Here is a 16,774-nt window from a genome sequence, read left to right as displayed (position 1 = left end):
TTCTTCAATGGCACTCTTTCCAACAACATGCACAATCCATTCTATTCTTCAGCGGATGTGAACGGATCAGCATATTAATTATCTTGTAAGCGGTGAGACAAAAAAAAAATACAGATGTGTAATAAGGAAGCAATTTGTAGGTTAAAAGTACGAATATTCTCACTATTTCACGTGCTGTAAATTTCTACAGCTATTAACACTAATGATCTTGTGGATGAGAAATCAAAATCTGGCTTAAAATTGTCATAATGTGACTGAGTTTACCCTTGCCTTGCCTTCAACACCCATTACCCGGTTTATAAATGACACAAGACACTAAAATGAGCGCTATTAATTTGACAACGATTTAAATAACGACCGTAGTAGTTTGTTTAAGGAACGACTGAGTTTGTTTTCCCACCTACTTTCAAACAGACAATGCAGCCTTTTTCTCGACTATACTGTTTAGCAAAAGGTTTTATTTTAGTGTAAATGGAACTGGTAAAACTCTCTCGGTCAAACCCTCCCATTAAAAGCACCTACAAGACACAGCAGACCTATTTGCACAGTCCTGCTAGCGCATTACTTGTGCGTTTTAACAAATATCCATCAAACTGCATTACCGTTGGAATCGCTCAGAATGAAAAAGCCAGCACAGGGTGTTTCTCAACTACTTGTACTAAACTAAAATACACAACTTTTAGGCGCACTGTTTAGGGGGAATGAAGTAGCGGATAGCAAAGGTCCATTTTATATGTATCGAAATATGATATTGAATTTATTGTGACAACAACAAACAAAAAAAAAACAACACGCAACTAAATCATCTACATACACATGAGGCTGGCAAGAAAGAGTGGTTTAGCTGAAATTTAAGCACTCTTTTACAAAGAAATGGAATGGTAAACTCTGAAGCACGGTTTGTTGGTTAGTCAAGGTGTTAAGTTTCGCTCATCTTTAAACATTAAACCACTAACTTACACATGAAAGCTGAAGAAAAGCGTACGCGTAGGTTGTTAAGCTCTATTCTGCACGGAATTATTATTCGTACTTTTTTAATCGGCATTGGCCGAAAAACAGATGTGCTGATTTTATGTTGCATGTTGAGAAATTTGAAAAAGATCCGACCAAGAGAGACTGTTTGAGGTAAGTGCAATTCCGTTACTCTAATTTCTAAGGGCGACTCGGTCGTGCTGCGATAATCGCGCGGGTCTATACAAAACAGGACCGGGATTCAAGTCCCACCCGAACCATTCCTTCGTAGTGAGGACTGATTATCCAACTCAACAAGTGAAGCGTTTCTACTTCACTTCCTAGGGCAGCAAGTCATTAGATGGCCATCGTGACCTAGAGATTTGTTAAGCCAAGAAGAAGAATTTTTATATGAACATTTTGTGATTTATATCTTGGTGTGTGGATTATAGAGCTTTTCTCAGTCTTATTTCCATATATTCATTAGGCCATAACAGTATATTAATTGCTAAAACGGTTTCATACTCCCAACCATAGTGTCGTAAATGTTTGACAAAATGTCACTGAGAGTGAGAAGCCCCTGCTCACTATAGTCAGAAGTGAGATCCTCCTCCCCTAGGAACAAAATATTACTTCCCATTTGTACGGGGCTTATCCAATTCCGTTTATTGGCTTTGCGCATTTGCTCTTGGCTAACTGTGAAAAAAAAAGCGGGGAAGCGTTAGGCTGGGTTTGGATGTGCACGAGAATCGCTCGAACACTGCTCACCTGTCCATTTTTTCTATTCGTCTTGCTCTGCTCGACCAGACGCTGTGGCACCAACCATAAGCTTTCGGCCATGGTTAGGAGCACGTTAGTGAGATGGCAACACAGGGCAGTCATACGCACTTGCGCACCGATATCGTTCTTGGCTGTTGGATGCACAAATCAGAAATCAACAAAGCATGGGGAGTTGTAATTGTTGAAACCGACAATATGAAGCCGACCAATCCTTGGTGGAAAGAACGGGAGCACAATGACCCTTGCCACGTTTTGTTGGATTATTTTGTTGTTGTGTTGATGCTCCACAACTCGGCGGAATAAGTTTAATAATTCTCGAAGCCTGTCGTAATTTTCGTGCGGAAGTAGCTAACAAAGTTCTGCCAGCGCTTGATATCGATCGTCTGAAGGTAGAACTAAGATAGAGCAATACAAAACGTTCATCAATTTTTGATGGCATGTAATATGATCGCGCACACATGCCGGACTGTCGGACTGCTAGCGCGGTCACATTGCTCGAGTTGGGAAGGTCCGTTCTCCCGAAATCAAGGTGGAAACTTACGAATCGGTATCGCCTTTGATCATCCAGGCGATCATAGAAATCTGGAAGAGATTTCCCTTACAGGATTGTTGGAGACATCGAGGCCTTACCTTGGGTAGGGGGACTCTCGAAGCTCATAAACTAAAAACTCGATTGGTTTAAAGATAGGTTGTTCTAGTCTTGGCGGTCCGATCGAACATGATCGTCCAAAACTATTTCGCTTTATTTATACCATAATTTTGTTGTTTTTTTTTGACAAATTTCTTGTTAGAAAGAATAAGGTTAAAATAATTATTTGTTTTCTGTTGACGTCCGTTCAATTTGGTAATTTGATTAAAGTCGGTTCGGCGTGGGAACCAATATGAAGATTTTGGCGCCTACAATTTAATAAAATCTAACGACTACTCGAACGACACATTGACACATATATGACAATCCCCGATATATACACTTTTCCAGTGAATACTATGATTCGCGCGAAAATATATTGACGCACCGCACGGGTCCTGTAATTTTGTGCGCCAGAATCTAGTGGTACTTTTGGCGGACTACAGTTCGATGGCGCTTTTGGAACAACCAACAACGGGAGAGTAACTAAATGTTATACGGACAACAATACGTAAAAAAGGACAGGCTGTTCCGGATTTTAAAGCCAATGATTGATACGATACGAGCGCTTCGCTTCCTATTATAGCAAACAGTTCCATTACGAGGGAACCAGCGATTGGAGATGTAAAATACAAGGACGGATTTCAAAGGATTGCTCAACTCATTTGTTCCCTTCCCTATTCAAACACAAAACCTATCTGATCTGTAGTAGTTTTCATGGCACCTTGTGGTGCAGAATCAGGTGACTATGTAGAATATGAACCTCTATCCTGCTGTTCCTACCGCATAATGAGGCATGTGCTAAGAGCGCGAACATCTAGACGTGAAGGATTCCACGACGAGCCAGTAGTACGACGAGTAGAGTAGCAAAGGAAAGGTCCTTGAAGAATGACCAACGACAGGGCGATAGATCCTCGGAAGGAGTACGGTTCCATCGAGGGAGCCCAAGTGGTAGCTTAGGTGCTTGGGTGTTTAAGTCTTCAAGTCTTTTGACTTTGGATATGGATTTCGTGATCTACCATTTTCAAAAGCTTAAAGCACGCTAAGACTTTCGGTGAATATTACGTTTGGTTTATGGAGATTTGTGTCTTCTTTTGCAGCTATAATGATGGCAGTAGCTTCGGCAGAGAAAACTGAGGTGTATTTCTTCTTCTTCTTGGCTTAACGTGTGAAGACCGGGGCCGCTGTCGCCTACAATTTGACAAACTGGTTCGGGGACCATTATTAATGAACCAACTCACTTTTGTCCGGCAAACTTTTGGTCAGCGAACATTTCATAGACCACCGCCCTCCTTCGATATGTTGCTATGCGATAGTTTGACAGCATAATGTTTTTATTGTTTTTTTTTTTTGTTGACACATCGAATTGTTTACATTCATGCACGCCTTTCTTGCTAAACAGAACAGGCGGCGTCTATTTCGCAATCTAGTTTAAGTGCATAATATTAACAAAAATTCGTCAAAAGCACAAAAAAATACGTAGAGTTTGGTAGTGATTAATAGAAGTGAAGATGAGTGACACATTTATGTCGGACAGTGAGGAAGATGGAGGTGATTTTTCAGTGAGTGAAGATGAATGGTTGCCAGAAAAAGCGGATAGAAAGAACAAGTCTAGGCGGAGGGACTCTTCCGATGGCGATAGTGATAATTCTGACGATTCTGATGTAATTTCTATAAACAAAGGAAAAGAGAAAACTTTAGTCAGCATCAAGAATGGGCTCGCCAATAGGTAAGAAAGGAAACTTTTGCAACCACCACGTGCTTGGCTACTCCAATGGTGACCTTGAACGTATATTTTGAACTGGGGATTCGATAGGCAGTTTTGGGTTGCTACCTGTTTCCAAAAAGGTCTTAGGCATTTTTGCCGGTAGCCAACCGGTTATAAAAAATTGAAGGCTACGCTTATACTTTGGTAACACGCATATTGCTCTTTCCAGCATCCCCAATAACAAGAGACCGTTTAAACGTCCCGGACAAGCCACTGGCATGGCTGGCGGAAGAAGATCTGTAAAACGGTCACACCAAGATTCGGACAGTAGTGGCGACGAACATCTTGTCGATCCGACCAAACTCGATTTAAATTCTAAATTCTTTGACGCAATATCTTCCAATCCTTTGGAGCGTACAAGCTCCTCCTCACAACAAGCTCCCACATTTGACTGTAATGCTGGTATAGGGAAGCTTTCCGATAGTTCGGAAGATGAAAATGAAGCTACACAGAACAATGACAAGGATGCTCGGGGCGTACGGAAGTTGATAAAGAAAATTAACGAAACATCTCAGACCTATGTCCAATTCCAGGACTTTTCCAAAACTCTTGAAACGGCCAAGAATCAGCTACAAAACGCTGCGAAAAAGCAACAACAAGAGTTGATTGGTATTTCCGGCAACACTTCAGACGTATCACACCTGCTGGCTTTGGGTGAAAAGGGTACCGTTGCAGCATCATCAAAGAACTCTTCCGCAAAAGCAGCAAAAGGTAAAAAAGGTGCAAAAAAACAGGCAGATTCGGACTCCGATTGGGAGGAGGTCGAGGAGGGTACATCCCAGCCCAGTACATCTCGCACTGAGTCCGTTCAGATCACTCTCAAGCCGGAGCTTGCGGCACAGAAGAAGAAGAGCAAATGTACCGAATTCGATGTGGAAGCTTGCATCAAGCGTATGATCAATCGGGAGAAACGTGACGCACAGCTGGTGCTACACAAAATGACAATCATCATGGGTGTTGCGCATGGTAATTTTACCAACTCCGTACTGAATTCTCCTGCTCTGTTAGCGATCGGAAATGCTCTCATACCGTCGGAACGATGCTACCCAAAGGGTCAGACAAATGTTGAATACTTGCGGCAGATAATGCAATACTATCGGGAAATTGTGGACCTAAAGGACAGGCGGATGTTTGTGAACAGTTGGAAGAAGCTTTCGTTGGAAAAATCACTCCGTCTGCAGTTACTGTCACAGATGGCCAACTGTAAGCGAGATTACATTTTGCTGTTTATTATACTGCTTCGCTCAATTGGTGTGCAGTGTCGAATGGTAACATCGCTTCAGGTGGTGCCCAAGGTTTTGTCCAGCTCGGACCTGCTGAAGGTGGTGCCAGCTAAGGAGAAGTTAAAAGTGACAGCAGCTGCAAAGAAGAACGTAACAGATGATCATAATTACGGAAAAGAACAAAAGAAGAAATCAAACTCACATAAAAAACGGAAAGCTTCTCTGGTAGAAATTCCTCAACTGGATGGAGCCGAGGACATTGCCAAACCCAGTAACAAGCGGTCTAAAAAAGGACGAGAATCAGCAGCACAAGAGGCTTCTAAAGAAATTGTTACATCGGACATTATTTCTCCAAGAAAGACACGCAAGCAACGATTAGATCAAGAAAAATCGAAAGAAAAGGGTGACAAAAAGGTAAATTTGAATACTGCCATGTATAAAGAGCTTTAACTTTTCAGTGTACATTTTTGTGCGTTTTAGTCTATTGAAAATAACGTAAACAAGCCTGTGGAGACCAAGAAAAGTACTCAGAAATCCAATTCCGATAAAGGAAACAGTTCCAAGTCTAAGAACAGTGAATCGTCCCAAATGATTCGACGAGACTACACACAGAAGAAGGAAGAAGTCATTATAAAACCACCGGCTAAACGTTCTCCAACGAAGATCACCGCCTCAAGTACGCCAACAGCATCTAACCATAAAAAGATTGTCAAGATCGAAAGATTTAATCCCAAAACGAGAAAATTGTTGAACAACCCAGTTCTTTCCACCGACGACGAAAGTGGTTCCAACAGTTCGTCTAAAAAAGTAAATCTCTGGATTGAAGCATACGCCGAGGAGGAAAAACGTTGGGTACCGTTGGATGTTACGCGTGGACTTTTGGACTGTGTCACCGAGCTTGTACAGCAGGCTTCCAGTCCAATGCTTTACATACTCGCGTGGAACAACGATGGTTCGATCAAGGACGTATCTGCGCGGTACTGTGCGGATTATCTCACGGTAGCGATAAAACATCGAATCATGCAACAGTGGATGGATAATCTGCTGTTTCCGTACAGTGGTGATCGCCAAACAGTACGCGACATTGCCGAAGATCGTGAGCTAAACCGTATCCTAGAGGAGCGCCCATTACCGAGAACGGTTTCGGAATACAAAAATCATCCATATTTTGCATTGAAGCGGCATCTGCTTAAGTTTGAAGCAATCTATCCACCGGATGCACCAACGCTGGGTTTTACCTCCGGCAAGGAACCGGTATATGCTCGCGAGTGTGTTCACACGCTGCATGCTCGCGAAGTTTGGTTGAAGCAAGCGCGAACGGTAAAAATGTTCGAAACACCGTACAAAGTCGTTTCCGGTCGTCCGAAATACGACAGAGTGAGTGAAGTATTTGCGATGAAAAAGCAATGCACGATTATAGTTATCATTTGTTTGCAGGCATCCGGTCAAATGTTACCTTCGCAGCCACTGGAACTATTTGGCCACTGGCAGACCGAGGAATACGAACCACCGACGGCTGAGGATGGTATTGTACCTCGGAATGCGTACGGTAATGTGGAGCTTTTCAAGCCATGCATGTTACCAAAGAAAACGGTTCATTTGCAATGTAAGTTAGCACATATTTATGGCTTATTTTCCATCCCTTGAAAAGATTATTACATCATTTGATGAATATTTCGTACATTTGAATATGAATTCCATTTTTGGTGCAATCTATTTCAACAGTTCTCACAAAACGAGCAATTTGTATTCCTTTTCCAGTGTTTCTCAAGCTAGTTTTTTGTCGTGTAAGCCACGTATGGAGGTTTTCGTAATCTTATAATTTATTTCGTTTCAATCCGTAACATATTGACTAATTGTTAAATGAAGAGTTAAAACATTCACCAATTATTATTTAAAAAAAGAAAATATTGAAACAAGTTTGTTTTATGTTTCTTTAAACTTATAGAAACTTTGTTAGTTGATTTGTTGGCTTACAGATATATTGAGCATTCTTTTATCAATTCATCTCCTTCTTGTGTATAGTGTAAGCAATAAGTAAGTAAAATTGTTATGATTTTATAAATTATTGCCAATTTTGAAAGTTCAATTTGAATCCGCATTTTGTTAAATTTAATGTTTTAGCCAATGTTCAAATACATAGTCACAATATTCTTAGGCAACATAAAACATGTTTGCATGATCAGTATTCAGTCATTTAAAGAAGGTTTCGTTTTTTGTTAACTGCTAGCAACATGCAATTTTATTATTTGAATGCGTGAATTGGAATATTGTAGCCGATCTGCCAAACTCAGCAAAGCGGGTTGCATGACGCAGCCATACTATTGCTGCATAGTAACATATACTGTATATATATACAGCAAAGTTCATGCAAATGCAAATCCAAACGATGCAAATTTTGAATCGTTTGGAAGACAGAATCTTATGTAGTAAACAGCTTCACTTGCCCTTGAATATTACAGGGCTTAGCTCCATTTAATGGAATCGATGTATCAATCAGCGGAATTGTTCAAATGGATAGTAGAATATATGCAAGTTTCCTGTGAAACTCCATGCGACAATCATACAGCGGAACCTTGTATTCAGTTAGGGGAGATTTGTAACACGAGCGAGGAAATTTGCAGTCTGCAGTCTGCACTTTCTGTCGAGCGTTTGGGTGATCGGAAAAGAATAAAAAATGTCAGCAAATAAGTTGTTTGTATCAGCACACTGTTACATTTATATTTGAACAGGTTTACTGCAAACAATAAGTGGAAAAGTAGTTTTAATTACTGTTTTTTAAATCAAACTTCATTGCAAAATTCCACATCCGAGATGCAAATATCCTCTAACTGAATGCCAAATTTCATTATATGTTTGCCATGCTCTACAAACGGCTAGCAATATTCCACTTTCGATTTGAAACATTGCCCTTAGTGATTTTATAATTCCATTATATTGGTTCGAAACCCTGTATATCTTTTTTTTATATTCCGATGGACAACATCCAACAATATAGTGTTGAAATATAATGCCAAGATAATGAAATACGTATTCGTGCAAACAACGGATGTCGAAATAACCCTTTATACAGATGAAAAATACTCTCTAACTGTAAGCTTTGTTTCCGTTAACTCTCCATTCCAAAAACCTATTCCAGTGCCGGGTTTGAATCGTATCTGCAGAAAGCTCCGCATCGACTGTGCTCAGGCAGTAACCGGATTTGATTTTCACGGTGGTAGCAGCCATCCCGTATACGACGGGTTCGTCGTTTGTGAAGAGTTCCGTGATGTAGTAGTTGACGCTTGGCACCAGGAACAGGAGGCGGAAGAGCAGAGAGCGCGCGAAAAGTATGAAAAGCGTGTGTATGGTAACTGGAAAAAGTTAATCAAGGGGCTGCTGATACGCCGGAAGCTCCAGCATAAGTACAACTTTGATAATCTCAACCAGTAGGAAAGGGAAGAGTGTTCAATGATCATGGTTTGTTTTTCTTTTTGCTTTTCTTTTCTTGAACATAGCTATCTCATTTACCTGTATGCAGTATATTTGTTTATTGTTCGTTGATATTATATTTTACATTTTGCTTGCTTTTCTTTATTTGTTAATAGTGTGACAGAACGGGTAAAACCTGAGGGCACTTAAAAACAAATGCCACACGTGGTTGCATTTAAAGTGTGTAATGGTGGTTTAGTGCTTGAAGATGTTGTGTACTTTTTTGTGTTCAAATTAGAGTTACAAATTTGCATTCCAAAATGCCAGAAATCAGTATTTTATTGTTTCCGAAAAGTGACCTCAACTTATGCGATAGGTTTAAAATCCAGCCATATACCACCTTTCGGCATAAGCATGAACATATCCGGATCCATTTCAAACGGTTCGATCGTTTTGCTACTGACAGAGAGGGAAAAGAGCTCCACAATCTCTACGATCGCTCGTTTTACCTGTATTAAAGCAAACCGCATCCCCAAGCACATACGTGGCCCATCACCGAAGGGAAAGTAAACGCCTCGATCACGGTACAGCTTGCTACCTCCATTTTCCGGTGAAAAACGATTCGGGTCGTACTTTTGCGGGTCTGGATAATGTTCCGGATCGAAACATATCGAATAGTACGGCAGCACGACTGTGGTTCCCTTTTTGACGAAAATTTTACGATCCTTCGGTCCCACCAGCGTCGTATCGGCAGTGCACCGTTTGGACATGACGGACATCAGCGGATGTATGCGCATCGTTTCGCAGATAATCTGTTCGAGCAGAGGCATTTCCGCTAGTTGCTCGTACGAAATGCTACCACCACCACTTTCCTTCGCCTTCCGGATGTCATCGCGCAGTTCCCGTTGGATGGTCGAATGTTTGGCAAGATCGTACAGACAGTAGGTGAGCACAATGCTAGACGTTTCAAACCCATCGGCAAAGAACGACACACCATGGCCAGCGATATCAACGTCCGTCACCTGTTTGCGATCCTGCAGCTGCAGCAGATGGTCTAGAAAGTCGGTTCGATTAATTTTGTTCTCCTTGCGGTAGCGGATTGCGTCTTGCATGATGCGGATGAAAAATTGTTCTGCGTCTTTCGGAACGAACGTGAACTTGTAGAAACGCTTCACCGACGGGCAGAAGGTTGTCACGAGCAATGCGATCTGAACGACAAAGTTAAAGTTCATGATCCTTTTGCCCATGAGGCGAATTTCCGGATTTTCCTTCGTGAATGATTGCGCGTCTATGCCGAAGATGCAGCTGGCAACAACATCCGTGGTGTACTTTGCCATGAGCTGTAGAAATTGAAATTGAAAGTAAGTAATGATGAACTTTTACGATACGAGTCCCTACTTAGAAACAATTACCTCTTTGGCATCCAGCGATGCTATTCCACTGTTAGATTCGGCCTGCTTGTTCACGTGTCGAATCATGCGCTCGCACACCTCGTCCATTAAATGTGCCATCGCTTTAATCTGGATAAAAGAGATAATAGTATGCAATTGAAGCGTTTTATTAAAGATATGAAAGCATAAATTGTGAAAAAAATAACTCTATACCTACCCGGTTATTGGTGAAACCAGGCGTAATTTCGGCCCGCCGTGTTTTCCATTTTTCACCACTTAAGCTGAACGGATTGCGCGCCAATAGAGGGTCAGACTTTTCGTCCACGGTATCGGAGAAATCATTGGCAGCAAAATTGTTGAAGCCCTTGCTTAGGACTTCTTTTATTAGCTCCGGATCTTTTACCATCAGCTGGGGCGTTCTGATACTGTAGTACCCAACCACTGGTTCGTTTTTGAAGTCACTTAAATAGGCAGGAAGAATGATTGTTTTTTTTTAAATTTTTTTGTTATGAAGTAATGCTGTACCACATTCGAAACAAAGTTACTATTCTATTTATAAAAATATGCATTCATCGTCGAAATTACGTTGGTTCTGTTTTGAACTGCTGGCTTTCTTCCCTAACCAAGATGGGAAGTAGATCTCGCCGAACCGTTTGAAAGGAGTTACAGGTACTTTACCTCGAGCTTACAAACAGAATGAAATAATCAGATAAAATGAACAAATGAAACGATGATGCATAACTACTAGCACATTAGTGAATTGTTCAAAGATAACATAAATACTGCACATAAAGTACAGCTTTTAAGTGCTTCTTTAAGTGATATAACAAGCTAATGTGCAATATACCAGACCAAAAGCAGCGTGGGCAGCACCTATTGAAAAATTACCGATTTTTGCGCTCCAATTTTTACTTCAACGTACTAATTCAAACACAAAACAAAAAACATATTAAAATTTTCGAAAAATCACTCCATTAGGCAGCACGGAATTTCGAAGCATTCACAGCTGTCACTTTTGACAGTACCCGTGAGACGTCAAAAGACCGACTCCAATTCCAAAACAACACACACGACGCTGAATTTCTACCGCACGATGTTCAAAAAGTAAGAATATTTACGCTTTGTGTGTTCGTAGCGATTAATGTACAAGCAATATTGCATTTTCCCACAGATTCGATGAGAAGGAAAGCGTCTCTGGTGTGCAGCAGTTGAAATCCTCCGTCCAGAAGGGTATCCGGGCGAAGCTGATTGAGCAGTTTCCTACCATCGAAAATCACATCGATTTGGTGTTGCCGAAGAAAGATGCGTTCCGGATAGTTAAGTGGTAAGCGTGTCTTTGATTCGTTAACCTCTGATCGGTTCGTTTAAATTAAAACTCAACCTCAATTCATTTCCCAGCCACGATCACATCGAACTGTTAATCAATGGCGCCGGCGAGCAAGTGTTCTTTCGCCACCGCGACGGTCCATGGATGCCGACACTGAAGCTGTTCCATCGGTTTCCATTCTTTCTCCCAATGGAGCAGGTCGACAAGGGTGCCATCCGGTTTGTGTTGAGCGGGGCTAACATAATGTGCCCGGGACTGACGTCGCCGGGGGCGTGCATGACCAAGGTGGACAAGGGAACGGTAGTGGCGATCATGGCCGAGGGCAAGCAGCACGCGTTGGCAATTGGAATGACTACACTGTCGACGGATGATATGTGAGTATTGAGATCGAGAAAATTTCATTTTACGCATGTTCGTTGGTATGTATGTGTTTGATTTACTTCTTGTTGCGTTTCTTCCCATAACAGTGCCAAAGTAAATAAGGGCGTTGGTGTGGAAAATTGCCATTATCTCAACGATGGACTGTGGCAGATGAAACCGATTAAATAAAGCGCGTCCGAAGGACGTTTTTCTGCATTGTGCTGTGTTGAAACTACTGTGGTTGGTGAGTGTTTTTTTGTTGGTTTAAGAACATTAAATGATTTCGAATGCTAGATAGTTGAAAGAACATGCTGCTCTCTAATCGTACAACTTTTTTGAATAATTTGATTAGTTTTTTTCCAAGAAAAATACGAAAAAAAACTTCTAGTATTAAGCTGGTGGTCAGATCGTTATGAGAAATATTTTCTGATGTTACAGGGTTGCAATCCATAAAACGGAATAGTACAATGACTTAACTAAATAACTATAACTCAGAGGAATATTTCAAATAGATCAATGATAAATGTGGTAAACATGATGATGTACTTAGGTAAACAAACTATTGAAAGATTTGTTTTACCCTTTTTACATGGAATGACGGAATGGTAGGCAGAAAATCCACAGTAGATTGCAAAAATCCATAGTCGTGTTGTCAATTTCCTCTAACTGAAAGCAATATTCCACTCTATAATGGTTAAGTTCCACAAAAAGCTTGCAACAAATTACTATCCTTTTGGAAAATTACACTGAGTGATTCTAAAGTTCCATTACATGGATCGAAACCCCTTTACTATTATCATAACACTCGTGAATCAATCTTTGAAAACTCTGAATGAAAGAAAATATAACATGTGCGCAGCTGATTAAACAATCCCCGGAATGATCGTGACGTTTGTTTGTGACGTGAAAAAATGTGTTTGTTGATCTTTTAAGTTATACTAATTGCATTACGCTAAAGGGTTTTGTAATTGTGTTCTTACCATATGGAACACAAATTGGCACACAAGTGGGCAAAACTAAATAGATGTTAAGTTGAGCAAATAAAAGATTAAATATATGAAAAAACTGTAGGGAACATACAAAGGAATCAAGGCTTAGCCTACTATGAATGGGTACAGCATCCAAGTCATGATCAAATTAAGGATAAGTAGGCACCATACTCATCCTTTGCTCGGTATACAATTTTAATGTCACACACATCAGAATGTTGATACAAATACGAACGTTTAAACGATGTAACACAACACTTATCAGGCCACAAAGCACACCATAATTTACACCTATATATATAAATAGTAAAGGATAATGTACAAACAGTTAACGGACGAGGACATTAGTATATCCATCAGCCGTTTGAGGAACGGAAAAAAGACAAGAACATGCTCGAGGACATTAACTTTTCACACAGCTAACACTTTTGGTTAGTAGATCGTTTTCTTCTCAGTTCAAAAGCAAACTACTTACTTGTAAATTTGATCATGATTGTACACGAAGTGCCGCTTCTTGGTTAAAAGATACGGTATGTTGCCGTAGAGCAGTTTTGGTTTCGGTCCCTTGACGTTGTACTTTTCCCAAAATCCAAACTCCCACGTCAGGAACAGATACACCAGTGCGACGAAGGCCACACCGGCTCCAATTAGAATAAGCAGCATCTCCGAGCTCGAGCACAAACAATTACCGCGAATCTCGTGTTACCCAAATCACACCAACTGACCACTGAATTGTTGTTACTGCTGCTGTGACTATCGACTGCTTCCGATCGGCACAATCGATCGATCAGTACTGGTCCCCCGCGTGTGTTGGTTGGACTGCGTCGGCGAAGGATTTGAATTCGCACGACCAACTTCGCACGATTTATTTGAAGTTCTCGCCCATTTGGTGGCCTTTTGTATGATTTTGTCGGACGCCTGTGCATTTGTCCAATACGCCTGTGCGAAGGCGATAACATTGTTTGAATGCTTGCCACACCATATCCCCCCCTCGGCATGTGTGTGTGTGCGCTTGGTTGGTTTGTTGCAGCATGCAAGCGAGTGTTAGTTTAAATTAATTTTAGCCAATGCAGTGCTAGAATCTTCGTACTCTGTTGGCTGGAACGTGGAGGATGAAATCTTGCTTACACAGATCATTTCCGGAACCTATAATCTATTCTGTTGAAATATTCTGAAAGTATGCTACATGGAAAACATTCTCTACACGGAATTGTTTTTTTAACACGCTGGTCACGAACTAATTACTTGATAACGCGTTTTACAAAACATAAATATAAAGTGAGAAGAATGCAAATTTAGAGACTCTTCACACGGTCAGGCACATTTTGATTTCGGCATGGTTCGAAGTTCACTTTGGCGATAGTAGTACACCAAGTTTAATCGTAAAGGTGATAAATTACTTACAATTGGTAGATTGTAGACTCTGGGTAGTGGTTCTCTTCTATAATGTAACGGTGGGGGTTGTAAGTTCATGTCTATTTTGCTCTATGATATGCTCTCGATTCAAGGTCATATTCATGTGTGGTTTGATTTTGCTCCCATACCATGACACCATTCTATCGCTTCTCTTTTTCTCTCTCTATCTGGCCTCTATGCCGAATCAAATGATTGCCTTTATAAGCTATTTGCACAAACGTGTTCGTTGATGTCATTCCAAACAAGGAGCACTAAACCAGATATGTCCCCCAGCTGTGGGAGTCTTAGAACGTAGTCGATATATTTCCACACATATTATCGATTTTTAATCATACTTTATTGTGATCTAAGTTTGCAACAGTAAATATTAGAAACAAACAAAAAGGAATTTGAAAAAAAAAACGGTCAAGTCAGTCGACAAACACCAGTTTGCCGATTTCCAAGAGTTACTGCACTGTCATAGTTAATCGTGGAATAATATTCAACTCCACTACTGTTTACTCACGGGTCCAAAGTTATGTAGTTGTTTGGTAGTGGAGAAACTGCAATCTCATCCCATCTCAGGCAAAAGGCAATTAAGTTCAATTGATGCGACCGACACCCCTGTACTGGCGATTCATTCGAAACGCAACCGTCGGTGCATTTCCAGTACAAGAAGAGGTATCCCTCTAGAGAGGGATATCATAAATTGGAGAACCCCCCGGATCATAAAAGTTCTTGGAGAATTTTATGAATTTCACTGTTCTTTTCTGGAAGGAAGTTTCCATAATGCAATCGTGCTGTGGATAAGGTCACATTCTTTGTAAATATTGTGCTTTTCACAGCTCTCTCTTCTTTAGGATTTATTAAAAAAAAGGAAACGAATAAATTATGAACCTTGGATCGATAACAGAAAAATCTCGCCGATTGCGAACGTGCAAATTTCATTCGATTGAAACAGTGATCTGTGATTGTGCGTGACAAGAAGTGATCAGATGGAGCCAAAAATCTTCACTAGTAGAGGTGGTAAGGTAACCTGTTTTTGCAAACAGAGATGTAAACACAGGAATGAGCGTATCGATGATGACCGGCAATATTCAATTGGGCGTATCGGTACTAGAGGCGACAGCTGTGCTGGTCTCAATACGATAGGACCGGGGATCAAATCCGATTCGGATCATTCCCCAAGTACTCACCTGCTGACTGAATATCTAACTACGTGGTATCGTATCTTAAGTCATTAGAGTGCCAATATGACTTCCAATTCCGTTAGTCATAAATGTCACAAATCTTTCCATTCCAACGCCTAGAGTATCCGATATTCTTCTCAATAATCAATTGTAATCGTATTCCTCCACCAAAACCATTGCAAACACTCGTCGTCGTGGCAACTTGGACATCTCTGCCACCATGACCCTGGACAATCGCTCCATATCCTCTCCCTTGAGAACTAATAACCCGTTCGCGCATCTGTTTGAAGAAATTTTTGTAGGCTCAGCTAGTTTTACTGCATCCCTCAATGCGTGGCTTCTTTCTCCCGATCCTCCTATGCCCTCATCAGCGCCGATCGATTTCAGAGTGGCGCTGAGGGGGTTCTCTTCGAGCCGCTCATCGACAAGTCAGAGATACCTCAGGGTAGTGTCTTGACCCCTCCCTACTTTTCTTTTTTTCATCTCGGATTGCATGAGACATCTCCTTGCTAATGATTGTCTGCTGTACTCTGACATCGTCAAGTTCTACCTTCTTGTGTCCTCGTCCTGCAACTTCCACTTTTTCCAAAGCTTCGCTGATGCTTTTACAAGCTTGTGTATCTCCAACGGTGTGTATGTCCAAGTGATGTGCTATTTTCGTTCGGCCGCTTTTTTGATGAGCAAGTGCTCAACTACTCTTCGACAAATTGTCTTTTAAGCCACATCCCAATTCGATCGTCCAGCGAGTCGACAAGACATAGGGTATTATCACTCGAATGGTGACCACTATGCTTGCGGACAGGCCTGTGTCGTTTGGTCGCCCGCAGGTGTCACCACAATGGATAGGCTGGAAATCGCCGCAAGACGCTTCCTAGACGACCCTAGTACGGTGCCAATTGCTGGCCCTTGCTCTGTCTCAAGGAGCGCCATAGCCAGGCTCGGAAGTTATTTATTGCCAACATATTTCTCTTTAAACTCGACTCCCCCATCCTTCTGGTCATCCTTCATCCTTCTATATAATACCTCATCACTTAATGTTCCCGTCTTTTGTTAAGTAGTGGTAGACTTAACTAAAACAAAAATCATCTTACATTTAATTTATTCAACTTTGTTTTACTCTCCCTTATCTACCCATTGAAAAATTACTGAATTTAAGGATTTTTTAATTTAAGAATTGCTCTGGACAAGATGGATAGTGTGTTAAACAAAAACCCACCATCGAAGTCCAAGCTAAAGCCGGACATGTGGCAAAAATTAAGAAAACACGAATGGCCTTGCTCATGCTCAAGTATCTTTGCCAACTGACCTGAAGCAGTGACCAATCATTTTTTTTCGGTAAACCACTTTAATCGCTTGGTACT

The 16,774-nt window shown here is 41.1% G+C and overlaps 5 protein-coding genes across 7 annotated transcripts in view; 3 read left to right on the top strand and 2 right to left on the bottom strand.

Moving 5' to 3' along the window:
- Nucleotides 1–12,032, top strand: part of LOC126559190 (malignant T-cell-amplified sequence 1 homolog) — a 237,956-nt gene extending 225,924 nt beyond the window's left edge. For 2 of the 3 annotated variants that reach the window (XM_050215312.1, XM_050215313.1), the window contains exons 2-5: nt 11,241–11,256; nt 11,324–11,476; nt 11,551–11,853; nt 11,947–12,032. In XM_050215312.1, the coding sequence (XP_050071269.1) occupies nt 11,246–11,256; nt 11,324–11,476; nt 11,551–11,853; nt 11,947–12,028 (549 nt within the window). In that variant the 5' untranslated portion in view covers nt 11,241–11,245 and the 3' untranslated portion in view covers nt 12,029–12,032. Of the gene's footprint in view, nt 1–11,192; nt 11,257–11,323; nt 11,477–11,550; nt 11,854–11,946 lie in introns of those variants that run through there. The other variant, XM_050215310.1, reaches the window with a different exon arrangement.
- Nucleotides 1–16,774, top strand: part of LOC126558602 (persulfide dioxygenase ETHE1, mitochondrial) — a 277,195-nt gene that overhangs the window by 230,638 nt on the left and 29,783 nt on the right. The window lies entirely within an intron of this gene.
- The window catches only part of LOC126559740 (probable cytochrome P450 28a5), a 149,762-nt gene that overhangs the window by 130,810 nt on the left and 2,178 nt on the right, over nt 1–16,774 (bottom strand). The window contains exons 5-8 of the mRNA XM_050215913.1: nt 13,304–13,469; nt 10,370–10,613; nt 10,174–10,281; nt 9,121–10,101 (exon numbers count right to left, since the gene is read on the bottom strand). Coding sequence (XP_050071870.1) covers nt 9,127–10,101; nt 10,174–10,281; nt 10,370–10,613; nt 13,304–13,469 — 1,493 coding nt within the window. The 3' untranslated portion in view covers nt 9,121–9,126. The remainder of the gene's footprint in view (nt 1–9,120; nt 10,102–10,173; nt 10,282–10,369; nt 10,614–13,303; nt 13,470–16,774) is intronic.
- LOC126556933 (DNA repair protein complementing XP-C cells homolog) lies at nt 3,847–8,782 on the top strand. Its single transcript, XM_050212495.1, has 5 exons — nt 3,847–4,088; nt 4,297–5,764; nt 5,831–6,727; nt 6,788–6,956; nt 8,490–8,782. Exons 1-5 carry the CDS (start codon nt 3,871–3,873, stop codon nt 8,780–8,782), a joined length of 3,045 nt encoding a protein of 1,014 aa, XP_050068452.1. The 5' UTR covers nt 3,847–3,870.
- Nucleotides 14,979–16,774, bottom strand: part of LOC126559512 (NADH dehydrogenase [ubiquinone] 1 alpha subcomplex subunit 7-like) — a 387,608-nt gene continuing 385,812 nt past the window's right edge. Inside the window, exon 5 of the mRNA XM_050215679.1 lies at nt 14,979–14,993. The gene's annotated coding sequence lies outside the window, so the exon portion shown is untranslated. The remainder of the gene's footprint in view (nt 14,994–16,774) is intronic.

Source organism: Anopheles maculipalpis, chromosome 2RL (assembly GCF_943734695.1).
Source record: "Anopheles maculipalpis chromosome 2RL, idAnoMacuDA_375_x, whole genome shotgun sequence".
In the NCBI taxonomy this organism is placed as follows: domain Eukaryota; kingdom Metazoa; phylum Arthropoda; class Insecta; order Diptera; family Culicidae; genus Anopheles; species Anopheles maculipalpis.
Note: the sequence above shows the minus strand (reverse complement) of the source record. Positions and strands in the feature narration are given on the sequence as shown.